General features: G+C 39.4%; 2 protein-coding genes and 1 long non-coding RNA gene across 5 annotated transcripts in view; 2 read left to right on the top strand and 1 right to left on the bottom strand.

Annotated features, from left to right (window-relative positions):
* The first annotated feature begins 9,079 nt into the window (after window positions 1-9,079).
* On the top strand, window positions 9,080-13,220 carry LOC121703917 (histamine N-methyltransferase-like). Its single transcript, XM_042084386.1, has 7 exons — window positions 9,080-9,219; window positions 9,762-9,908; window positions 10,904-10,956; window positions 11,691-11,798; window positions 11,973-12,103; window positions 12,196-12,289; window positions 12,391-13,220. The coding sequence occupies exons 2-7, from the start codon at window positions 9,772-9,774 to the stop codon at window positions 12,744-12,746; spliced, it is 879 nt and encodes a 292-aa protein (XP_041940320.1). The 5' UTR covers window positions 9,080-9,219; window positions 9,762-9,771; the 3' UTR covers window positions 12,747-13,220.
* Window positions 13,221-14,074: 854 nt separating this feature from the next.
* LOC121696893 (histamine N-methyltransferase-like) lies at window positions 14,075-21,068 on the top strand. Of its 3 annotated transcripts, none has more exons than XM_042077983.1 (7): window positions 14,075-14,104; window positions 14,890-15,064; window positions 15,935-15,987; window positions 19,025-19,132; window positions 19,294-19,424; window positions 19,625-19,718; window positions 20,081-21,068. In XM_042077983.1, exons 2-7 carry the CDS (start codon window positions 14,931-14,933, stop codon window positions 20,431-20,433), a joined length of 873 nt encoding a protein of 290 aa, XP_041933917.1. In that variant the 5' UTR covers window positions 14,075-14,104; window positions 14,890-14,930; the 3' UTR covers window positions 20,434-21,068. The 3 variants fall into 3 exon arrangements, with proteins under 3 accessions (XP_041933917.1, XP_041933906.1, XP_041933928.1); XM_042077972.1 differs by lacking the exon at window positions 14,075-14,104 and adding an exon at window positions 14,608-14,700; XM_042077994.1 differs by lacking the exons at window positions 14,075-14,104; window positions 14,890-15,064; window positions 15,935-15,987 and adding an exon at window positions 18,493-18,624.
* LOC121696901 overlaps window positions 18,537-26,768 on the bottom strand; it is a 29,242-nt gene continuing 21,010 nt past the window's right edge. Inside the window, exon 4 of the long non-coding RNA XR_006026353.1 lies at window positions 18,537-18,608. This is a non-coding gene — a long non-coding RNA (uncharacterized LOC121696901). The remainder of the gene's footprint in view (window positions 18,609-26,768) is intronic.

The raw sequence follows: 26,768 nt of genomic DNA, 5'->3' as shown, positions 1-26,768 counted from the left end.
AATAAATATACTAAACATACTCAAACAATATACTGTACTATATACTAAACAAACTCAACTCTACTCCAAGTCAACTCAGCAGACCTCATCACATCCTTTTCCAAATTTGCTCAATAGTCCGGCTGCCAAATGCCATAATTTAGGTGAACCTGGTTTTGTGGGTTAAAGTTTTTTTTTGTTGCTGTTTCTTGTTGCCAAGGGGTAACTCAATAAGATTAGAGAGGGTGCCCGGTGATATCCCTTGAGCAATTCTCGATATTCAGCCTTTCTTGTTCAATGTGTTGAATATAAGGCGAGGCACTGCGGGTGAATAGGGTAAAAAAAAATAACTAGCAGATATCACTATGAAACTTCCCCAGTTAGTTACTTACATTAATATGAAAAAAAAATGTATTGCAAGTTTTCTGTAATTTAATGTTCAAATATGCAAATTAGGCATGATCTAATTAAATATGTGCTGATTTGCACCCTCTGAATGCACGCCAAGTTTCGTGGAATTCTGTTCATGGGGGGCCACACAATAAATTAATTTATGTTACTATACACCAACTGGCCTGTAGGTGGCCGGAGACAGTTTTCTGTGAATATCTCGAGAACCGTAGGGCCTAGGAGGTCCACCTTTTTTTTGTATGTTGGTCTTAAGGGGCATGTCAACCCATCCCATTACCACTTATTTCATGTATAGTGCCACCTAGTTAAAAATTAAAAGCAAAAAATTAGGTGTTTTCATCACAACATCTCTGGCTGACATGGTCAAAACTGCACGAAATTGAAAGTGTAGGATCATTATGACACCCTCCCAATGCATGCCAAGTTTTGTGAACTTTCGTTCATGGGGGGCCTTACAATAAAATAATTTATGTGTACATTTAGTGACCGTACACCAACAAGGATTCCCGGGACACTGAAAGACCGGGGTACACGAAACTTGGTGGGCATGGAACCCCTACATGGATAGCATGGAACCATCATTTTTCGTTTTGATCTGTAGCCCCCCCGCTGTACTGGACCCCCCGAAAGGAGGGTAGGGCAGACACAGTTTTCTGTGAATATCTTGAGAACCGTAGGGCCTAGGATGACCAATTTTTTCTGTATGTTTGCCTCCAGGGGTCATGTTAACCCATTCCATGTGCACACATGTGCATAAACAGATACACACGCACACACATACATTCACAGTAATCATACGTATGACACATACTCACACAGTAGACATATGTACACATGCATGCACATGCACAAACACACATACGCAGGCAAACACACAAGCACGCACACACACACACACACACACACCCACACACATAAACATAAACGTGTACATGCACACATGCACACAATTCAAGAATTTCTCAGAATTATGAACAGGCAAGATGGGGGTGGGGTTGTATAAAATGAATTTTACATGTGAAATCTATGAACTAATCATGTTTTGGTACTTGTTGTCTAGCAGATACCAGTGAGAATTGAGTGTGGATAATGCAATTTAGTGAGACAGTTAGAATCATATAGGCCTTTCAGCGTGATTTATTTTTGTGGAAAAAATGTGCTGGACTGGGCGACGGTCATATTTTGTACCGCTCTGCGGTACATCTAGTTTTGTATTCTTTATCGCAGCAGTAGTCTATGCTCAGAGCCTAACCTCGTCATTCATTTTTAAGTATCAGTCAGTCTGGTCAGTCTGACTAATTAAAAAAAAAATATTTTAAAAAATTCCAGGCTTGATTTTTGATTCCACTCGACTGAAATATTTAAATTCCCATCCCTAGTTGACATAGTATATATACTTGGATATTAAAGTGAGAGTTTTTAGTTTGGTACAGAGTTCACAGTCATGGCCTGAAACCGAGGAATGCTATTTAAGTTGGAAATTCAACTGCCATTTGAAGAAGGATTCATTGATTCGTTACTGAGCCCAACCAGTCTATCAGAAAATGTTAAACTTGCACCAGACTCCATTTTGGAGATGATCAGATGTGGCTTTAAGAGTGAAACCCCTTGTAGCTCTAAGATGCAGTTTCCGGGTTAATGGTATGCCCTGCACAATGTTCTGTGCATGTTTTAAGGTACTGTAGGATGTTCAAGAACAAATGAGCAAGAACTGCTCAAAACTAATACTAGAAGAAATGTGTACATATTCCGAATTATTACAGGAGATATCTGAAATTATGAATTCATTATTTGACATAGAAAAGGGTTAAATTTTCCCAATTTGAATGCATGAAGTATTGTCTGAAAACTATCACACGGTAATCTGTTTTTAGTACATTCTATTTGAGTTGATTTGCTTTTGATATGTGTACTCACCTTGAAATTAGAGGTATTTCCTATTTTTTTCATGATTTTGGCACATAGGGCTTTAGGGGTTAATATATGAAATTGCCCAAGGGATATCACTGCACCTTCCTAAATATTAAAGAGCCACCGCAAGTCAATAAGTCTAAGCAAAAATAAATGAATAAATAACTGACAAAGCCAGGTCTGACCCCATGACTACTGGACTACTACTACCGTTATCTGAAATACAGAAATGCATTAATTGGTATAGAAAAGGGTTAAATTGTCCAAATTTGAACGCATGCAGTATTGTCTGAATAACTATCACACAGAACACTGTATTTTAGTAAATTTTATTTGAGTTGATTTGCATTTGAGTAGGCCTACTCACCTTGAAATCAGAGGTATTTCCTATTTTGTTTTTCTTAATTTTGGCACATTGAGCTTTTTTCATATTTAAACATTAAATTACAGAAAACTTGTAATACATTTTTTTTTTTCATATTAATGTAAGTTATCAACTGGGGAAGTTTCATAGTAATATCTGCTAGTTACATTTTTTACCCTATTCACCTGAAGAGTCTCGCCTTATATTCAGCACATTGAACAAGAAAGGGTTAATATATGAAATTGCTCAAGGGATATCACTGGGCACCCTCCTAAATCTTAAGGAGCTACCCCTAGTCTACAAGATTCTGCAAAAAAAAAAAACTTTAAAAAACCAAAAAAACCAGGTCTGACCCCATGGCTGCCGGACTACAACATCCTGCACCATATTAGTCCATAGGCCAGAGCAGAAGTTGGTATCACCAAAGGTGGCAAAATCTAGCAATGATTTTCATAATCCTCTATGTCTGAGAGATATGTTTTGGTATGATAACCTTTTGTAAGTGGTAGCTTAGTTGTATTTTTACTGGCTTTTATACCCATACCAAGTACAATTCAGAATACATGCCTATGTGTAGGTATAGGTGTATGCAAGTGTGTGGGATGATGCGATATGTCTTAATCTATGTTATATCATATGTAGATGGCATAGGCTTTTAGAAAATATACAGTTTAAATGGATAATTTAGCTTTCCATAAATTACATAGGCTAAAATGTATCAGTCATACACTTTTTCACCTATATAATATAGGATTAGATAGAGACAAAAGACTAAAAGTGGGTGGGTCAAATCCAAACTCTTGCTATATCACATCTAGAGAGTATGGGCTTTTAGAAAATATATGGGTTAGATAGCTGAATACACTTTACACAGCTATTTTAGACCCATAACTAATAGCTGTCCATTGAAAATCAATGCATTCCAATGTAATGCAAAATACATTACAGAAGTAAGGTATTGGTATAGAGGAAGTTCGGAGATGTCTCAATGCACATTATATCACATCTAGAATATATAGACTTTTCAGAAAAATATATTTTAGGGTAATTAATCTGTTTTCCTTAATGATACCAGAACTATAATGATTGGACATGCCATGATATTTCAATTCTAAAGAGAATGCATGTAGATCTTGCATAACTATTAGGCCTAAATTCTGTTTTTTCAATTTGTCTAGAACTAGATTTGTTTTCTGAACATTCTACAGTACAAATATAAACTGCCAACTTTAGAATGTGTTGGTCAGTGTTGCCAGATTGGGCGGGCTTCTTTTGACTTCGTCGGGCGGGGGAAATAAGCTTTAGGCGGGCAAATAAAATTTTGAGCTGAATGGTTCTCTATGACAAAATCGTTGTTGGGGAGGTTTTTTGCTGAAGAGGGCGGGTTTTTGAGCGTGATTGGGCGGAAATCACTAAAACCAATCTGGCAACACTGGTGTTGGTGTTTGCTGGGCCACAGGGCCAGTATGTGGATGGAAGCAGTTTAGTATAGGCTACAGAACAAAAATGGCTGTTGTAGTGTCAAAAACAGATTACAAGGTGAGTCCTGTTTATTTTTATTTGTGTTATGATTCAGATGTGTGAGAATGAGTAAGGATATGACCAATGACTAGGCTACTTGTGAAAGACTATATGTATAATAACCCAACCGGCCCAAGTAAGGTACTAACATCATTATCAAGCAATGATGTCTGCTGTGAACTGTAGACTTAGGACAAAAAATAATATACAGAGATGTAGCCTATGTGTGAGAGAGCAGTTTCAGTTGGTAGGCTAACTGAATTTACTGTATTTGAATTGGGAATTTTGAGTGGCAGAATACTGATGATGCACAGTCAAGCCACTGCACTCTCACTCTCTCTCTTCCTCACATACACACACACATACTTCACATACACAAGCATGTTCTCTCCCTCACACACACACACACTCTCTCACACACACTCTCTCTCTCTCTCTCTCACTCACACACACACCTCATATATTCCCTCTGTCTCTCTCTCTCACACACACAGTCACACACACTGTTGCTGAGTAGGAAAAGGCCTCATTTTAGCACATCATTCCTAATATATATCTCTGTTGCTTTCAAATTGTTGTACATCCCAGAATAGAAAAGCATGGCAGAAGTAGTGGTATTCAGGAGGAGAGTTTAATACCTTGTTCAGATGATAAACCTTGTGGCACCTACTGTATGAACATAAAGTCATGGAACACACTACTGAGAGCAGCTAAAATAAGAGCCTATCGCCCATCCTTGATCTTGCTAACGGTCTCCCTGAGAGTAGAATACCATATATATTGTATCACAGAAAATGCCGTAGCATCTTTACTATGAAGAAACTGCTTGACAAGATCCTTGCAAAAGAATCTGCAGAACCGTCTGTCACAGAGGACCTAATAAAATCTGCAAGGGAAGGTCCAACGACTTTAAGAGGCCAAATGTATACAGGTGCTGGTCATATAATTAGAATATCATCAAAAAGTTCAATCATGCCAGTAATTCTGTTCAAAAAGTGAAACTTGTATGTTATATTCATTCATTACGCACAGACTGATATTTCAAATGTTTAATTATTTTCATTTTGACGATCTGACAACTAATGAAAATCCCAAATTCAGTATCTCAGAAAATTAGAATATTACTTAAGACCAATACAAAAAAAAAAAAAAAAGTTTTTTTAGAAATGTTGGCCAACTGAAAAATATGAATATGAAAAGTATGAGCATACAGCACTCAATACTTAGTTGGGGCTCATTTTGCCTGAATTACAATGCGGCATGGCATGGAGTCGATCAGTCTGTGGTACTGCAGGTGTTATGAGAGCCCAGGTTGCTCTGATATGGCCTTCAGCTCTTCTGCATTGTTGGGTATGGCGCATCACATCTTCCTCTTCACAATACCCCATAGATTTTCTATTGGGTTAAGGTCAGACGAGTTTGCTGGCTAATTAAGATACCATGGTCCTTAAACCAGGTACTGTAGCTTTGGCACTGTGTGCAGGTCCTGTTGAAGTGCTCTAAAACTTCCTGGAAGATGGCTGCGTTGACCTTGGACCTCAGAAAACACAATGGACCAACACCAGCAGATGACATGGCACCCCAAACCATCACTGACTGTTGAAACTTTACACTGGACTTCAAGCAACGTGGATTCTGTGCCTCTCTTCTCTTCCTCCAGACTCTGGGACCTTGATTTCCAAAGGAAACGCAAAATTTACTTTCATCAGAGAACATAACTTTGGACCACGTAGCAGCAGTCCGGTCCTTTTTGTCTTTAGCCCAGGCGAGACGCTTCTGATGCGGTCTCTTGTTCAAAAGTGGATTGACACAAGGAATGCGACAGCTGAAACAAATGTCTTGCATACGTCTGTGCGTGGTGGTTCTTGAAGCACTGACTCCAGCTGCAGTCCACTCTTTGTGAATCTCCCCCACATTTTGTAATGGGTCTTGGACACAGAGCTCTGTGAACAGCCTGCCTCTTTAGCAATGACCTTTTGTGTCTTGCCCTCCTTGTGCAAGGTGTCAATGGTCGTCTTTTGGACAACTGTCAAGTCAGCAGTCTTCTCCATGATTGTGTAGCCTAGAGAACTAGACTGAGAGACCATTTAAATGCCTTTGCAGGTGTTTTGAGTTAATTAGCTGATTAGAGTGTGCACCAGGTGTCTTCAATATTGAACCTTTTCACAATATTCTAATTTGAGATACTGAATTTGGGGTTTTCATTAGTTGTCAGTTATAATCATCAAAATTAAAATAAATAAACACTTGAAAAATATCAGTATGTGTGGAATAAATGTATACATTATACAAGTTTCACTTTTTTGAATGGAATTACTGAAATAAATCAACTTTTTCATGATATTCTAATTATATGACCAGCACCTGTATTTTGTGACAAATGTACCAAGTATTTGAAAGGTCAAAGGACAAAAGAATAGAATAGAATAGAATAGAAGCTTTATTTGTCATTGCATAAAATACAGAGTATCAACACAACGAGAGTCTAACAAAATGCACAGAGTTAAGAGCTGATGACAAAATCAGAAGAGCAGACGTCAGGAAAGGTGACAAAAGAGTACTATCCACTATGCGTACACAAAGGAAGATTCAGACATAGACCAAGATGAAACTAACTTGGCCTGCAAATGTGTACGGACTTGCAAACTTCCTGACTGCTCCTACCTTTCAAACAAATTAAAGTGCACGGAATTGTGTAGGTTACAAACTTGTAGCAATCAGATGGAGGAAGAGGAGGATGAGGAGAACATAAATGCCAGTCTGGATGAATATAATGATAGTGATGAAGATTAAAAAAATATTTTTGAGTCCTCATTAATCTTGTCTTCAAACGTTTGAGCACATAGGCCTACACCTATAAATTCCACTGTAGCCTAAAGTTGTTTATTTTTGCAGCCAAGACATTATGGTCTCTATCAAAGCCAAACATGCCTATTCAGCCATTTAATCTATATATTTTCTAAAAGCCCATGCTCTCTAGATGTCACAAAACATGAGTTTGGACTTGATTCACCCTTTTGGATGTATATATTAATGTATTATATAGGCGAACATGTGTACATTTTATTTCATTTAGCCTGCATCATTAATAAAAAACGAAATCATCCATCTAAATTTTATATTTTCTACAAGCCTATGTCATCTAGATGTGATATAACATGGATTAAGACATGTCCCACCTTCCTCCAGACTCCCACATCTGTACATAGACTTGTATTGTATAATTCACTGTGTGCAGGTATAAAAGCTATGAAAAATACAACTAAGCTACCACTTAGAGAGGGTTATCATACAAAATAATGTCCCTCAGGCATGGAGGATTACAAAAATCATTGGTCGATTTTGCCACCTCAGGTGATACCTGTAATATATTGTGGGTTGATAATAATGCACTTAGACGGTGGGTTCAATAACAGAACATCGTTTACTGAAAGCTGCAAGAATACATCAGCCCATACAAGTCTCCCGCTCCGGAGCTCACTTCCTAGCTTACTCGTTACTCTGAGTCATGTGACTAAGGGAACCAATCACGTTTACTGCTATATCACAGCATAAGACCCAGTCTATTACAATACCGATTAGGGCTTTGACTTTTGCCCAAAAATCATATTCGAAGTTCGTTTGTTTATTAATATTAAAATTCGAATATATTCGAATATGTATTAATAATATTTTAACCATTAAATGTCTTCCGTAAGACCGATATTGGTATCAAACTTAAGTTCTATTTGTTCTGTCCACCAGAGGGCAGTGTATCAGTCAATGTCTACGTGCACGAAAGGCTGAGTAAATGCGTGTGTCAAAATTGTTATTATTGAGCATAGGGCTGGGCGATACAACGATAGCGATATGTATAGCACATGTAATCGATATCAATAAAAAATACGTTCGATAGAACATTCATAATTAAAAGCAACACACACCTCCTGCCTTATGTTGTCCATAAATAAAATAGGCTAAATATATATTGCATTGTAGTATGTCAAACTCTACCAGAGTAGGCGGTAGAAGTAGGCCTAACGTTACCTCAACACAGACTCTCCTTGCCCCGTGCACTCTCTCTTTCTCTCCCTCTCAACAGGCGCATCCCTCCTCAGCATGCACATGTAATCCAAACATTAATCGTGCGAGATGACTGGCTAAATTGCTATTAAATCCGGTTAGCGTCATTAGCACGCTGCACGAATTTGTTCAAAACTACTGCATTCAAATTGACTGCTAAATTCTAATCATCTCAATCCCAATGCAAATGGAAAAGTATTTTCCAAGACTCAAATGGGCCTGTCCCAAGGAGAAAAAGTATTCAATTGAAACTTAAACACACATGGGGAAACTGAACAGTCTAACCATAGACTATGATAAACTAGCAAATTAAGCTAACGTTACTTTGTTTACAATATTTCCAGGCTTCAACCAGTGCTGCTTTTCATTCAGACTTATCTGCACATTTATTTATTTGAGTGTTTTTAATGATTGTGTTGCCATTTCTTTTCCCTGTTTGCTTTGATTGATAACTAAGGTGATTAAAATCAGAGGAAGATTAAGTTTAAAATAAAAATGTCTATGTGGGAGCTGTCAAATGTCAAAGTGCAATGTTGTTTGGAACTGTAGAAGAGGTATAAAAATAGTATTTTGTAGCATCGAAATAATATGCCCTTCTCACTTCCACGCTAACGAGCTTTGACTAAAAAACGGTAACATCGAACTTTCTCAAAACACATCCGAATGACATGATTTGGATGTCAAGTCAACGTACTCCCAATCATCCGTAAATCGATCTAAAGTGCATTTTACTCCGGATAATTCCTTTAAGTTAGTCTGATAAACAAACTAGGTTACTGCCTCTTTAAGGACGGTCGTCCAAGAAAAGGGAGGTGTCTGAATTGAAGCTTGAAAGAACGTGGTAGGCTACTGAAGATTTCCTCGTGTTGACACCGTGTCAGACGCTTTCGGTTGTTGCTGCCTGCTCGTCTGACACTTGATAACCGAAGCCTACAGTGTACGTGCCCACCCAGCATTTAACTGAATTACAGGTACTTTCTACAACGAATAGCCTATAGCCTACCGGCGGATAATGACTAGGTCTACTATTGAAACTCGAATTTAGTCTAGGCTACTATAAAATAAATCACTCATTCCGTCACCTTTATTGTCGATCAGACGAACGCAAATGTTATTTCTAGCCTAATAATTACCTGCAGTCTGTCTGTCTTTCAAAAGACCTATCATTATTCGTCATCTGCAGTATATTTTATATTTAATGTGCTAATGTGCATTTGTGTCTAAAGCAGGAGTTGTGCATTTCAACACATGTATTCATAAAAATGGAGACTTGGGGCAAAGGTTAATAGGCAAATAAAACGCCCTATTATCACGATGGAGTCGTATAATTAACGTTACATCTTAATGATTTTCAAGTCATGCAATCTGAAACAGCTGACGGCCTGGTGTAACATTTTAGGCTGATTGCCTTCAATTTTCCATCTGTATGGTTTAAGGTGTCAGTGTTTTTTCTGTTGCTTTTAATAAGGAAATCATTATAATGGCCATGTTTTTCTTTTTTCATATATTTTAGGAGGAATCAAATGGCATCACCCTTTCGAAGCTTGATAGAAGATGAGAATAGATACAACAAGTCATTCCAACTGTTTCTGGAGCGTTCCTCTGAACATCAGTGCATGCAAGAATTCATCCACGGGGTTTTGCCTGAGATCTTTACAAAGTAATGTGCTGTGTATCTTAGCCTAATGCAGCAAAATGGAACTATCTTCAAATCAATTACACATGGATGTCTGGCCTATTTGAAGGATAATTGAGGCTACCTGATTACATATTGGTCACCGGTATGTCTTATATATGTGACTTGATGATGTGGAGTTACATACCACACTCCTCACATCTGCTTCTGTGGTCTTCTCTGACCCAGCTAGAGTGATTCGCCCGCCTATGTCTTCCAACAGGCCAGAGAACCATTGAAGCTTTCTAACATTGCCGGATCTCACTTCTGCCTGTATAATTTAACAGATATAGCACCTGCATTTGACCCCATTGTCATAGTCCAGATGAATATGGACATCAGTTGGACCTGAGCCACTGTTTAGTTTCAGCAGTCAGATTCAGGGTCAGTGTCCAAGGGTCCTTGTCAGGCAGGGTACAAGTCATATTATGTAAATCATATACAGCTGAATACCAAATAAACCCATGAAATAGACACAGCAAAAAGCTCACTGGCTTCAGGAAGATCTTCCCATAGGATGCCTTATCTCTGAGCATTAGGGCTTTACACACACCACTCTACTGCAGCCAGCGCTATAGACAGCAAGTCTTGTTATACTACCAGTAATTACAGTCAATACATATTCTGTTGGTTGCCAAAATCTGACCCTTGGCAAGAAACCCTCAGCTGTTCATTTTTAGTTAGAATTAGGATCAGAATGCTTTAAAGACGCATGTGTTATGTACACATATGTGATCTACACACATTTGGTCTGCTGCCAGATAAATATTATGATTTGGAGTCTATAGCAACTACATATTTGGAAAAGATCGATGGACATATACAGGAAAATAAAAGGGATTCATTCTTCCAGTCTGTTGGCTAGGCTACAAGTTGGAGGGATAGTCCTCCATTGCTGCCATTACTTATGTATGCTATGATATCAGCTTTGAACAAGTCCATATTATATTAGAATTAAAATGATCCCCTCTTCCCTCCAGAATTGGAAAAGGAAAAAGCAGTCTCAATGTCTTAGGTGTGGGCAGCGGAGCAGGTAAGTCCTGTTTATCTTTTATTTTACTATTGCTCGGAGAGCAAAGTCCAGATTTAAGAAGAGGGAATGTCACCAAATGTCTGTGCTCTACTAATTTCATCAGACATGCTTTAACATATGCCAGTGACTTCAATGAGAAGCTTACAACATACTCACAGTATACCAACTACGTGCTGAAACCTCCACATATAACAAATGTGTTAAAAACCCTCCAGAGTTGCGTCACCTTAGCAACACAATCAAAAGGGCTCTTAGAGACTGTGGTACATTGTGATGGTTCAACCACTGGCACTCTGTTCTCTGATCCTGTGCTGAGGTTCGCAATGGTCTGTCAGACTGTAGGGTCTTAAGTTAGATCTCATTTGATGAATGCACCTGACAAACCAGTTCTAAAAACCACAATGTTTTCAGCACAGGTTTCATAGTGTCTTATATCAGATAGAAATTTGGCATTAGGCCTTTAATTCAGGATTGATTGTACATAACTTTTGATTGCAATTGATGTTATAAGGGTTGCTCACTTAGGCCAGAAATAAAAATGTTCCTCTGGACATAAATATTCCCCATATATGACTTCCGTTTTGCTGATGCATTGAAAATGGCATCATCATTACGGTGGTCAATCGTCACTGCTTTATGTGCAGCTTTTAGCATCCAGGGATGTTTTACTGACGTTAGAGGTACAGTAATTCTGCCAGCTGATTTTATAGCCCTCTGATGATGACTGTCTACAGGTCAGATGGACCTGCAGATGTTCTCTCAGATGCGTCTGAAGCTTCCGGGCATCACAGTAATCAACGAGGTGGTGGAGCCCAGTGGAGACATGCTCTTCAAGTACAAGGGTAATGAACAAAAGTAGACAGACTTTCTTTAAGACGGGTGCTTTTTGGCATAATGTTCAAGTTGATTGTCTTGTTTACATTGCTCTGCTTCTAATGGCTCCAAAGGAACTTGTTAACCAGGAAAATCCATATTTCTATTCATCTTTTTCTAATCATGTTTTTGATGTTTGTCAGTGTTGGTACAAAAAACACCCAACCTTGAGTATATAAACTTCACATGGAATAAGATGACTGCATCTGAATTCGAGAGCCACTGGAAAGAGAGCAAGCTGGACAAGAAGTTTGACTTCATTCACATGATACAGGTTGTATGATATGGTCTGCCGGATCAGTGACCTGTTGTGACAAGCACCCAGTAATGTGTATTTGTTTTGCTGAAGAGGTCTCTCATCTGCAGATGCTGTATTACGTCAAAGATCCTGAAGCAACTGTCTCATTCTTTAGGAGTTTACTGAGTGAGAATGGGAAGCTTGTGATCATTCTAGTGGCTGGTGGGTCTTTCAGTTCACATTTCTATGCCACTGTACTGTGCGTCCTCAATGTCTTTGGAGAATATCATTGACTGATGTGGCTGATGGTGTGGTGATTACAGGCCAAAGCGGATGGGGAAGGCTCTGGAGGACGTACAGAGCCCAGCTCTGCAACACCGAGATCAGTCAGTGCGTCACCACCGGGGATATCAAAACCTTCCTGGATACCAAGGGCATTCCATACAAAAACTATGTGCTCCCGTCCCAAATGGACATCACCGAGTGCTTCACAGAGGGTGATGAGAAGGGCCAGCTGCTACTGGACTTCCTGACCGAGGTCATTGACTTCAGTAAGAACGCCTCTCCAGAGCTCAGAGCAGGCGTGTTGGCTCTGCTGCGCCACCCTGACTGCAGCAAAGAGGAGGATGGGAAAGTCTTATTCAACAACAACCTTGAAGTGTTAGTCATGGATCCCTAGAGGCTTGTTGAAACAAACATGCCCTCTACCCCTTTAGATGTCCTAGACCAATTTCCAAATGTATCTTTTATAGTCATTTACACATCTATAGGGGAGGACTTTCATTTGCACACATCAGTCAATCGGACAAATGCTTTGATCATGATTACATATCACAGAAATGTTGTAAACAGGTTCATAGTGGTTACGCATTAGCTGACATCACTTGATAAACTCATATTTGACCGACACTTTTATGATTATTAGCTGCAGTCTTTTTAGGTCGAGGAGATTTGTTATTAACATAATCAAGAACCAGCCTCCAGATCACAAACAATTGTTTTATTTTTAAGCTTTTTATCTTGGCTTGTCACATGCTTATCAAATTGTTGGGCCTTTGATGGGTACAGGTTATACTTTTTGTATTCGTTGGGTTAAAACTTACACAAAGAACACCTATGCCCAACTCAAACAAAAATAAATCTTTCACTGTAATGTCTGTTCATTTGTGTTGAAGTGCACTGAATGAAGAAAAGCTCCCTGTTGTAACTTGTTGTATGTATGGATTGTGATTGAATTGTCAGTGAGGTGTGTTCAAATCTGCAAACATTTGCAAACAGGTTTCTGTTTGTCTTGAGTGTTTTGTGAAAAGTCTGAGTCTGTGGAGATAGTTCTCCACAAACATACAGTGGAGCTGGACGTGGGCTGGACGAAGTGTTACCGTGACAAAGAGCTGTTTACACCAAATCCTTCAAATTTAACTGTTCAGAGAAAACATGTTCGCCAGGAATGTTCACCACTGAACACACCTCTGGTCTTTACTTCATTGGTGTTGAGTATTCATTATGCATTTTAGCTTTGTCACATTGGTTATCAGTGACACAGAACTGTGGGAGGCAGCATTTTAGATAAAGTACCACCCACATGCCATATAATCTGTGAACACATTGACTTTGTATACAGCAGTACATAGGTGCAAACTCTTTGCCCCACCTGCATTCTGCCAACACCTAACACTACTCTACTTTTGATTAGGTCTGACCCCTAGCCTGACTGACACCACATCAATTCTCAAATGAAAATAAGTCTAACACTCTGTTCACTTTCAATTCCCAAGGGACATAACCAGTTGGTGAAATTAAACGTAAATTGTACATTAGGCTCTTACAGAATCCTTTTGGAAGAACAGCAAGTTCTTGTTACTTTAAATGCAGTTACTTGCTCAATTTCAAATGAAATACATGTCTGTACCGTTTAATACTGATGCCATCATTGCAGCCATTGGCTATGTGCAAAGTGGTGTCAACTGTCTAGGCTATCAGAGTGGAATGGCAGTGAGAAATATCTATCCGAAGTTTCTCCCAGAAGAGCATGCCCCTGTAAGTTCTCATATTTTTACCCCTACCTGATTTTACCCCTACCTTTTAGTTTTCATTGACATTTGTTCAAACATTTTCCTTCTGTGTGTGTAACATACCAGTAAATCATTACACAATGCTGTCCACAAACTACTGTGACCCTCTTCAACATGCTAAACTTGTTGACCTATATGAACAGGTGCCTTGAAACAGTGTGGATACAAAATGTTTAAAATGCAGATTGAATTTAATCATACAGGACATAAAATCTCCATGTATTCATATACATTTCTTCTGACTAATAGTTTTATTCAACAGTTAATTTAAACAGTTCATTTTGTGTCCTCAGAACAAAAAGAAAAGGAGAGGAACCCATCAAAAACCTCCCTCTCAAAATAACTCAAGATTCCAAGTAAGAACACATGTGAGATATGACAAATAGAGCTTCCAAAGCGTATCTATGGAGATGGTAAAAGGAGCTGGGGCTGATTGAATGCTGGTCCCTTTTATGGGCTCTTTGTGTAGCCTGTTATGTAATGAGGACACTCCCCCTACCACTTCATTTATGTATAGGCTCTTTCCACCAGCGTGCACATTTCAATCCAGCAAAACCAAAGGTAAAGAACCCAATATTGTCTTACTTTTGCATTTAGTCAAAACTTTGCATATTTTGTATCACTAAGTAGATACTGGAGGTACTGAACAACTTTTGCCAGACACATGTTGAGAGAAAGCTGAAACAAACAGAACATTGCAGCAGTGATTTCAATTTGTTCTCCACGTGTTGGATGTGTTTACCCCTCTAGAGGCGACTACTCATCACCACGCCACATAATCACTACTCATCATGGCAACCACAACAACCCAGGCTGGCTATGAAGGTGACTACGTGCAAAGATTTCAGTTTTTCCTCCAGCATTCGGGGGAGCACACGGTCATGCGAGAGTTCATGGACAAAGTTCTCCCTGGTGAATTTGTAAGGTGGGAAATGGCTTCGATGTGCAAACATGCTTCAATGTAGTGCTTACAAATGTTGAATGTTCTCATACTGTACCTACATGGATTGTCCGAATTATGAATGTGCTCTTAAGGTTTATCTATAAACATGAAGATCATGAAGTACCACACTCAGGAAATGCATGGATGGGGAGGGAGGAGTAAGATACTGAAATCTCAGACTCAAGTAACATTACTCTGTTGAAATATAACATAAGCATAATGTTTGAAAAGCAGACTTTGCCATATAATGGCATGATTTTCGCTCAGCAGCTCAGACTGCTCTTTTCCACATTTATGACCTTCAATGCAAAATAATGCAAGACAGTATTGTGAAATAGTATTTCTAGAATGCTATCTAATCTACACTTAACCATAATCAAATATATACCAATGAAAGTGGCTTCAATTCCATGTGTGCAGGACTGTAAGTCTCTGAAACTGTTTAAAAATAATACTGGTAACAGGTCAAAGTTCATTCATATGTAACGCTTAATGTATTTTAAGAAAGTTCATGGGTTCTAATGTAAACTAATAAGAGATAATGGACGACACACAGGGTTCGGGTATTAGAAGTTAATGCACGTTCAAGGTGGTAATGCAGCCACAACACAAAATGGAAGTAGTTCACAAAAGGATACTGCAAGGGAGACTCCTGCCTAAAACACTTTATGAAGTGTAATGAAACTATATAATGAAACTGCTTTAAATGATATCGGCAAGGGTGTTTACAGTAAATTGACTTTTTATGTGATGTGTGAACGTGGCAAGCATACATAGGATGACATACAATGCTTAAGACACATTTGGGACATTATTCTGGGGAAAAAATCAACAGGATTTTATGTGTTTTAGAATTGGAGAGGGGAAATCAGATCTGAACTTTCTTGGCGTTGGAAGTGGCCAAGGTAAGTTGACTCTGAGGAAAATCCTTTTAGGCAAGTCCCTCCATTCGGCGGTCATATTGCAACGCTTTTTGGGCACTTATCAGGCATCTATTTCCGCAGAAATGTGCGTGCGCAAGGCTTTACGACACCAATCTTGCTCCGAGATCATAACACATGATTGGCAGGATGTCTTCACAACACACCACATTATTGGCTCAATGTATTCACAACACAGCACATGATTGGCTCAATGCATTCACATGTCGACGTTTTGCTGCGGAAGGGGTGTGATATGCGTAGACAACTGCCATATCGGCGTTACAAACTAACCCCATGCATTTCTATGGAGGATTTTTTGAGTACTGTGTCTCCTCATTAGAACGTCTCTGCTCTGAGTTCCTTGTGCTCATTCCTTGTTATTTGTCTCCATCTGCTGCCCATTCCTGATCCCTCCACATTTTGTCCTCCTTGAATGGCAGCATTTGTCATGTTTATGGTTATGGTTATGTTTATGGTTATGGCTCTTAGCAAACACTAACAATAACAATAACATCATCATTAAAATTAAAAGTTTAAAGTAAAATTGTATTGCCACAATTAAAAATAAACAGTATTGGACTACAAATTCTAAAATTTCCCTCGGGATGAATAAAGTATCTATCTATCTATCTATCTATCTATCTATCTATCTATCTATCTAATGCAACAGAATAACAATAGCAAACCATTATGATAACAGTAACAATAAACGGTAACACTTTATTTTAATGTGTCGCTATTACAGTGTACCTACCTAATTAGGTACAGTGGTACAACCTGTGTAACAACATGTACTATCAGGTACTATCATTGTACTTGCATTATGTATTTGTGGGTACCTACATATAGTTGTTACATGTAATACTGAGTGTTTTTACAAAACGTTGCCAATTTGCCTACATTTTCATCAGAGGCAAAGAGCTGACCTGAGACCTGCTGGATGGGGTAAATCTGCCAATGATAGATTTGATATACAAACCATTCTTAGCTCCAGTCAAGGCCTCATTATCTTCAGTGTACATGTAACAGCTGTGCTGCTACAACCTTGTTACTCTTTGATACAGTGGAATAAACCTATTAAGTGTACCAGTTAATTACTTACATGTACATATGACATGTATGTTATGTCTTCGATGTCTTGGAACAGGTCTACTAATTCACATGTACTGTGTGGTGTAACAGCAGACACGTTTCAACACATCAATTACAGGATGCATGACATCATTGACAGGATGTATATAATATGTACATGTAACTACTTAACTGGTACACTTTATTTTAATGGGTTTATTCCACTGTATCAAAAGAGTAATACATGTGTACCAACACAGTTGATACATGTACTACAGTATGTAGGGTAATGGCAGACATGTTCCAAGACACCAATGACACAACATACATGTAATATGTAATTGTAAGTACTTAACTGGTACACTTCATTTTAATGGGTTTATGCCACTGTATCAAAGAGCAATAAGTGTGTACCAACACAGCTGATATATGTATTATGTAGTGAATTAGTAGACCTGTTCCAAGACATCGAAGACACAACATACATGTCACATGTAAGTAATTAACTGGTACACTTAATAGGTTTATTCCACTGTATCAAAGAGTAACAAGGTTGTAGCAGCACAGCTGTTACACATGTACACTGAAGACAATAAGGCCTTGACTGGAGCTAAGAATGGTTTGTATATCAAATATATCATGGGCAGATTTACCCCATCCAGCAGGTCTCAGGTCAGCTCTTTGCCTCTGATGAAAATTTAGGCAAATTGGCAAAGTTTTGTAAAGGCACTCAGTATTACAATGTAACAACTATATGTAGGTACTCACAAACACATAATGCAAGTACAATGATAGTACATTACCTGATAGTACATGTTGTTACACAGGTTGTACCACTGTACCTAATTAGGTAGGTACACTGTAACAGCGACACATTAAAATAAAGTGTTACCCAATAAACATACACAAACCATGACTGTATGGAGAATTAATTAGCTACAAGGTCTCAAAGACGATCACAGATGACTCTTGATGACACTTAGTGGAAGTCAGACACAGAAGACACTCATCAGTGGACTGTAGTGGTCGAGAAGGGGAATAAAGATAGTACATAGAATTAAGATACAGTAACAAGGTGCAGATCCAGTAAGTGTCCTTTAGACCAAAGTGAGGAATCTGCATTTAATTCTGGATGCCATAGGAAGCCAAAGAAGAGTGACTAATAGAGCCAGCTAACTTATAAGCCAGCCAGTCCTGTTGGAAATGACCATGGGCTGCACAAAAAGTTGTGTGGCATATTGTCTGAGATAAGGTCTGATCCTCTGAATATTGTGCAGTACAAACAACATGACTTTGTGACTGAGGCTACATGCTCAGAGACATTTCATTGGTAATCAATTATGACACTTGAGTTATGCACAGTTTTAGCCAGGGTCATGAAGATGAGCTAAACTGGATGCTGATACTGTATATTAAGAGCTAAATTAGCTGGGAATACCAGAAGCTCAGTTTTGGAGAGATTGAGCTGAGAAGGTGTTGAGCTTTCATCCAGACTGAAACTTCCCTGAGGCATGCAGAAATCATGGAGTCATCTGGTGGGAAAGACAGGTAAAGTTGAGAGTTACCTAACAGTGAAAGGCAAATCTATGGGAGAGAATAAGCACATTCGTAAAACCTGCTAATATGGCCTAGTTCAGAGATCAGATCAGAGAAATCAGAACTTTCAGAAGTCTAGTTCAATAGTTCTTCATATCAGCTGAATTGAGTGTACTTTTCTTGAGAAAAGGTACAACCCTTGCCTGTTTGACATCAATATTTAATTCAAATCATATATTGATATAAAATATTGCATGCAAAATCAATGTAAGTTGTATTCTGAATTACATACAACTATGAAGAATCAATGTCAACCTGTATTAGATACAGAATTGTGGTCAGTATCAAATCTTTATCACATACAGATGTGTGCAGAATCAATTTTTTTTAAAAAAAGGTTTGTTTTCACCAGGTGAAATGGACTCTCACATGCTTGGTATCCTGCAGTCCAGGTTTCCCAAGACTCCAATCAGCGCTCACATTGTGGAACCAAGCATTGCACTCATTGAAAACTTTAAAGGTGATACCGCTGCCATGATCCCCACCGCCATCTCCAAGCTAAATCTAAATGAGATTATTAACTAAATCTATATGAGATTATTATTATTAGATTCTCCAAGTAAATTGATGAAATTTAGCTGAAAACATTGAGTTACCAAATTCTGTATGACTCCCTTGCAGCTTCAGTGGCTAAGGCCTCCAACCTCCAAAAGATTAAATTCACCTGGAATGCTTTATCATGCGCTGAATATGAGAAACAAGTTAAAGACACCAAAGACACAAACAGATTTGACTTCATGAACATGATTCAGGTAAAGTTATTGTATTATGACAGTTGATGATTTATTCATACACCATCATACATCAGTGATATCAAACCGTGTGATATCAGACCGTGATATAGTGATGTGGGGATTAAAATGTCAACTATGTAAGAGACACACATTTTGTCCATGACAGGTCAACTTGTATGTTTATAACTCATTCATCTGAACCTATTCACCCTCTGCAGATGCTATACTACATGGATGATTATGTTGCTGTCATCAAGTTTTTCCACAGCCTGTTGAGAGAGAAGGGAAGACTCATGATCATTCATGAAGCAGGTAGACCACAAACAACCATGGCCCTCTCAGGTCAAACAGGCCACAAGACAGTGAAACAAAACCATATTACAGTAATACAGTATTAACTGCCCCTGTGTATTAACTTCATAGCTGAAGAAATTCAGCAAAATCAATGTATATGCCACGGCTAATAGTTGGGAAATTATGGTATCGGCCTGCTACTGCTGTGTTTATGCCGTCTCACCCCATACAGCTTCAGTCTCACTGTCTCACCCCACACACCCGCACACTGTCTCACCCCACACACCCTCAGTCTCACTGTCTCACCCCACACACCCTCAGTCTCACTGTCTCACCCCACACACCCTCAGTCTCACTGTCGTATCTTTACTCCTATTTAGCTGGCAGCGGTTGGGGTTCTCTATGGAGTACCTTCACAAATGATCTCTGCACAAAGTCTGTCACCAAGTACATTTCTGACGCTGACATCAAAGGCGAGCTAGACAAGCTGGGTCTGAAGTATGAGGAGCACAGCATCCCCAACACCATGGACATCACCGAGTGCTTCGTCGAGGGCAGTAAAGTGGGAGCGATGCTGCTGGACTTCATGACTGACCAGGATAGCTTTGAAAAGGCCTTCAGCCCAGAGATGAAAGCAAAGATTCTGGATATGCTCCGCAACAAGTGCTGCACAGAGAAGAACGAGCGTCTGCTGTTCGACTGCAGCCTGACCTGTTTGCTCATACATGCTTAACACTACTTACACTCTCTTTCCTGCTCTACCACATAATACTAGTGCAGATGACAGACATGTTATGTGTAGTTTCAGCATAATGCCACAATCTACATATATTTCTGTCATCTCTATATGTCTGTTTCTTGTTTCAAAGGCTTTTAGATTTCTATATTTTTTGTAATTCTTTAGGCGTGATGTGAAAAAAAATGTTTTGCTCTTTTAAAATGTCTTCTTCCAGTAAATAGATGTACTGGTGTCCATTACACAGTGCTGCAGTATTTTGCATCTACACCAGAAGATGGCGCTCTTGTCTGTTACACTCTAAATGAAGTAGCGCGTCCACTTACAGGGAATGTGGCCAGCAGACCAGACACTGAATATGATACCTTACAATAAATAGCATTTATATGATGCTCATCAGCAAATTGATAGCCTAATTAGCCGAGTTGCATGGTCAATCAGCTCAAATTATTTGACTGCTGTGAAAAGTCATTTTCAATTTGAGCATTAAAATATGGATTTGTACTGGAATTGTTGTGTAATTTCAGACTGATGACTACAGAGGATGCATAATAGGTTATCTTCATTTACATCGATGTGCTCTTGTCAACCCTAAACTGAACACAGGCACCAATAAATTCTTCCCAACTTTTGACAGCCTCAAGGGTGAGTCAGTATCCCTACTGAAATCTCCACGATGATTTCTCCCAAGCCATGTTAGGGGTTCATCTGAACCATGCCTTCTGCTATCAGAAAGTGACAGAGTATTTGTCACTGAGATAATAAGCCTCACGGCTATGTAGAAAACAGATGTGATGAAGACTCCATCTTTACAGTGTTACATTCCCCAAGGCTCAAGCTGCTTGGAACACCCTAATATAAACAAAACTCCACTGCACCACAGAGTTCACAGGCCCTTTATGTGCCAGTTCAACTGCAGCTTTAGGTGCTTAGAGGAGCTGACATGTTTTGAAAGCCTTAGTCGCATGAACCATGCAGATAAATTTGCTCTGGTTACTTGGGTAAACACCGAGTGGCATTTCACCCTCAACCAGGGACTTAAATAACTAGTTTCCTGTCCCTGTCTACAGCAGGTAGTGTCTGTCACTGACGCTAACTGCGAGAGAAAGACTACGTAAGTAAACAGCCAGCACAATTACTATAGATTTGAATGGTGCTGAAGTCAGTTTTAGAGTGTGTATGCTTTGTGGATATGCACTCCATTTAAGCCCACACCTCTTTCAGCCAAAACATAGGCAATATCCACCTGATTACAGAAGCCTCTTTAATGCAAACAAAACACAGAAAGTTTTATGGACCCAATGAATGAATTATCATAAGTATTAGTTTAACATATTTTGAATGGCACACTTCATCCATACATACTGTGATTGATAAGGTTCTACTTTCATTCTTCCATTCCATTCTCTTCATTCCTATACTCCTGTTTTCTTTTATTTTTTATTAAATATGATCCATCTCTCGTGCCTGGACAGTGCCTGAGCCGACAGCTCTAAGTCAAAGTTAGTACCTGCCGTTTTTCACGCTGCCCACACCTCGCAGAAGGTGAATAAAAGCCTTTCCCATTAGGGGCGCGTTCAGCGCTCTCTTGCTCTCTCTCCCTGGCCTTCTGCCGCTATCAATCATAGCCTCTTATCACCCATCATGTCAGAGTGTAGACCTCTCCGAGACTTCGGCAGGACATAAACTCGCCCCTTTAATGTATCAAACAGGCTTTAATGGGCAGAAGCTGAAGCGCGACCTTGAAATATGGCCCTGATACAAAATCCCCCGAATGGCTGGTCTCTTCAGCATTTTCTTCATCTTCTACTTCACTCCCTTCTTCTTTCACTTATTCCTCTAGTCTTGGGCAGTAAGTACTTAGCACAATGGAACGCAGCTATTAAAAAAGACACTTAAAATATATTTCATTCATCAGAGTTTTTCCTTGAAGTATTGCAAAATCCATTTGAAAACAGACTCCCTTGATTCCAGAGCCAACAACTTTAATAATGGTTGTAGCCTAAGTGTTTTACTGAATGATAGCCATACTGAATGATTGCTACTGTTTTACCACACTGATAATTAACTAAAGAAATCACAGAAGAATGATTTAATAGCATTGCCACCTGAAAATCTAAACCAGTACACAAATCTATATGTTTCACATCAATGTGCGCATATGTGAATGTGTGGACATATGATATAGTGTACTAAGGCTATCTTTAACTGGTTTAATTACAGTGCTTTGATTGACACTCCAAACCTTTACCCTGTCTTTAAGCAGACAGTTTTAGGCCTAAATCACTCAGATAGTGAGTGACAAGTACAACTCTGTATCTGTCCACCTCCTCCCCAGTGAGGCGTAACTAACTGTACATTTTGAAACAATGAGAGGTTTCTTCAACTGTAATGCAGTAGTAATGCAACTGTAAACAAGATGCATTAGGAAAATTGCTTGCATCAATTGGATGTGTAAAGCAGAGCCATTACATTGTCATGGACATTTGATAAGTGGCTTCTTGATCGTGGTTATCATTTACAGTAGTCTATGGAAACGGTGGTAGGCATGCTCATTATGTTGGGCCTGATCAGGTATTGGGTTTAAATATAGTCCCCACCAATTGTTCTCTTGCCATCTCAGTTCTGTTAAAATGAGAGAAATCATAATTTATTCTGAGGCTGACAAAAGCTTAAATCAATTATTCTGTTGCAAAGTAGACCAGTCATGGGGTTGAAATATGATGCCATCCACACAAAGTGAAAATCTAGATTAGCTTCACCTACTTCATTAATCTCATCCAATCCATGGGAGCCACTCAATTCAAGATGTATGCACTCGTCTGATTAGATGTGGGAGATTAGAAGAGATGGCAGTGATTTACGGTCTGTTAATGATATTATTATGGGTTATAAACGTATTACACATGCCACATATTTAATCTCTAGCAATGAAAAGAAGCCATTATGGAAATTCTATTAATTGCCCCGATTCATGGCTTGATCCATGACTTGGAATTGAATACGCCTCTAAAAAAATAACCAAATCTTATTTTGGTTCTACTTTGGCAGGGATGAATCCTCCACTTTTTGTGAAGAGATGCCGTTGCAACCCTCAGCAAAAAAAAAATAATAATGAGAGAGAAAGAAATGAAAGCAATGAGTGATGAATTTGAGCTAAGTTAATTAGAGAGAACAACACGCTAAACTCTCCAGGCAAACCTGCCTCTGTGTCTTCTTAATTAGGAGTGATGTCAGATGTTCACTATGTCAATACTGAAGGCCAGAGGGTTTCTTTAATCATGCTTTATGAATCACGACCCAGAAAATGCCAACGTGATTCTAATAATTTATTGCTATACTGTACAGGTATCAATCATCCAATAGTTTCCTCAAGCTGAAGGAGGTTTCCGAAGTGTCAGCACTGTTGTCATTTCATTTTTAACTGCCAATATTTTTGCAGGCGCTTCATTTGTTTAATAGGTAGATTTCAAAAAGGGGGCAGATGGCATTTAAATACTAATTATACTGGGGGAATATCTGTCCAAAGAGAACAGCGCATGAAACCTGGAGTCCTGATTCCATGCAGTGGATAGAAGGATAGCTTATATTTTATTAAAGAAGTTATGTTTTAACTTTGGTAATATTAAAAATCCATTCCCGGCACAGATCCATTCAGTGGATGTTAAATCTTTTTCTCTCTCGTGGGAGAGTGTTCAATTGTGCATGCAAAATGAAGTTTCCAATTTAATGCACTATTTAAAAGCAGGGGTCTCTGGAGTGACCCTGTGCCTTAATAACGTGTAATAAAGTTCCCCCGGTTCACTCGGCATTCAGCTGCTGTGGGCCTTGCAGAGGCAGGATGGAAAAAGAAAGTCCCCTGCAGAATACTGAAGCTCTCCATTAAGTTGTCAAATGGCGTTGTTTTTTAAAGTTTAAAGCCTATTTATAATTGTCTGGAGAATATGTTTCCAAACACAGTCACCAGGCTTCAGAAGGTTATTCTCACAGGTGCAGGCTGCGTTTTCTTATCTCATTCACAAAACTCCCACATTCACAGCATGCACAAATAGTTATTGTTTGGGTGACGATAGCTTTCCCCGACAACAGGTTTTAAGGGGAATTAGGCAGTCTTACTTACTTGTGTACTTACAATTTCAACGCTGTCTTTGGATTGTGTTGGATACTTATACGTACATGTATGTGAGTTTAACCTCCTGTAGGCTGATTGAATGGACTCATCACAGTTATTCATAAATCAAAAGTGCTTTTTCTACCCTGTGCCTCATCAGACTGCCTCTAATCATTCCTCCTCTCACCCAGGTCAATTTACATCAGGCTGATCAATAAGCGTATTGATGAGCATTCTGATAAAACACCATTAAGGTAACTACAGCCCAGGCTCTCTCCTGACCTGGCAGGATTGATTTCGTTTTAAATGATCCATGTACATCTACAGAGCTGTGATTGCCATTGTGTGTTTTAGTTTCTGCTCCTGGAGAGAGAGAGAGAGAGAGACATTGTTCATCACTGAGTAGGAGCCCCCATCTTCACACCCCAATAAAAAGCAGAGTAATGAAGCTTCACTGGACGCTGTCACCCCAACGCTGCCTTATAAAGGATGACACAATTATATTTTACCAGCTTTCCAAAAACGCTGACAAGCTCTGGTTCAATAAACCACAATCTGTACAGACTGAGGCAGCCCTGGCTTCTTTCTCTCTGCATCCCAGAAGTCATAGCTCATGAACTGGACACCTGCAACACTGTATTGAACCTGGTGGTTAAATATGAGAGATGTCTCCTGCAGCCTTCCCCACAAAACAGTGTGAAGCCACGGAGAGTTTATATAGGTTTTCTGCCCCTCATATAAAATACTGAGAATGCTGGTGCACAGAAATGGGGTTCTCATTAAGCTGAGATACTTAGCATTGAGGGACAACAAATGTGGGCTTGGATGGTCATGGTGTTGGGCAGTCATTGCCATCTGCTTCTTCCACTTCCTGCTCCATCCAGCACCCTGATCCCTATTTGTCTCTCTCCTTTACCCTCCCCCGTTTCCTCTCATTTTTTTTCCTTTTCTCCCTCTTCCACCCTTGGAGAAACACACATCTGGCCTCTGATAATCTCTCCTCTCCGAGTCTGACACGGCGTCACGCGCGAGCCGCGGCTTCGTATAATTCAGTTCTCATTCACCAGCGCGGATTACAGCCACACTCTGGCTCAAGGAATATTTCTGTGTTTTTATCCGAGGCGCGCCAACTATTAGCCGTGTATCATCTGTCTTGTTCATCTTGTTTCTGTTGAGAAAACACATATCCGATCCACACACATGGAAATGTACCACTTTCCATTCAGCCACGCTTCAGCTCACAAAATAACCACATTATTTGAGCCCAGACAGCCTGTGGTCTTTATGTAAGCCATCATCACATTTCAATGAGATCTGAGTGCAGAGGAAAAAAAATAACACTAAAATACTTAATATTAGCAGAACCTCCAGTACAATGATCATTACGCATCACACCTAAGTGGCTAGGGCCTGCTTAGTTAGCTCGCTCTGTTAGAAACCAAATCAAAGCTGTGGCAACCACATCTCTCCTGATGGCATTTCATGCTGCTATTGTATGCGCTGGTGAGGAACTGTCTGTCATTACACAAAGGCAAATGACTTCTTTAAAAATGCAAGGCCGTGCTGGCTCCGCAAATACAAACCTATTCTCTGTCCAGCTTTGTAATTGGAATGTAATTGCAAATGTGTGCATGGAAAATACATACCAATATGTTTATTGACATGATGAAGCATAAACATATGTTTTAAAATATTAATGCAAGTTCTCAGATTCAGTTAGGTGAATATGAAGTCACAGCAGCAGACACATTACATATGTTTAGTGCGTCAATCTGGATTTGATGTAATGTAATACTGTTAGGACTTGTTGTCATGCCGTGGAGGCAATCAAAGGAGAGTAACAATGAACATGATTGAACCCCATGCAATCTTAATGGTAATGAAATGTGTGCAGCGCATTCATACGCCCGGAGCCGGGAATGTAATATCAGCGGCCGCCAACTTGTTTATTTATTAAAGGAGGGATTGTCCGCCTCACTTGCTATCAGTGAGACTTGACAGCCACAGAGTTCAGGTGATGCATTAGCCAATATGTGCACTGGAGACGCCTCAACATCACACATCAATATGAAAATCAGTCCTCCCCCCACACCCTCGAAACGGCCCCGGGCGCTACATCCAGCGCCAAAAAAGTGACTAATCTGAGGGTCATAAAGCTGGGCGAGGTGCCTGAGGTGGTTTTCTGAGAGACAGGATTCAGAAACGCCATCAGTTTCTCTCT

Source organism: Alosa sapidissima, chromosome 2 (assembly GCF_018492685.1).
Source record: "Alosa sapidissima isolate fAloSap1 chromosome 2, fAloSap1.pri, whole genome shotgun sequence".
Lineage (NCBI taxonomy): Eukaryota > Metazoa > Chordata > Actinopteri > Clupeiformes > Clupeidae > Alosa > Alosa sapidissima.
Note: the sequence above shows the minus strand (reverse complement) of the source record. Positions and strands in the feature narration are given on the sequence as shown.

Bases quoted from the DNA above. Each gene is read 5' to 3' on its own strand.
- LOC121696893 (XM_042077983.1), top strand. From the start codon at position 14,931: ATGGCAACCACAACAACCCAGGCTGGCTATGAAGGTGACTACGTGCAA. The intron at 15,065-15,934 runs GTGGGAAATGGC...TATGTGTTTTAG, and splicing joins CTCCCTGGTGAATTTGTAAG to AATTGGAGAGGGGAAATCAG. The intron at 19,719-20,080 runs GTAGACCACAAA...ACTCCTATTTAG, and splicing joins CATGATCATTCATGAAGCAG to CTGGCAGCGGTTGGGGTTCT.
- LOC121703917 (XM_042084386.1), top strand. From the start codon at position 9,772: ATGGCATCACCCTTTCGAAGCTTGATAGAAGATGAGAATAGATACAAC. The intron at 10,957-11,690 runs GTAAGTCCTGTT...GACTGTCTACAG, and splicing joins AGGTGTGGGCAGCGGAGCAG to GTCAGATGGACCTGCAGATG. The intron at 12,290-12,390 runs GTGGGTCTTTCA...TGGTGATTACAG, and splicing joins TGTGATCATTCTAGTGGCTG to GCCAAAGCGGATGGGGAAGG.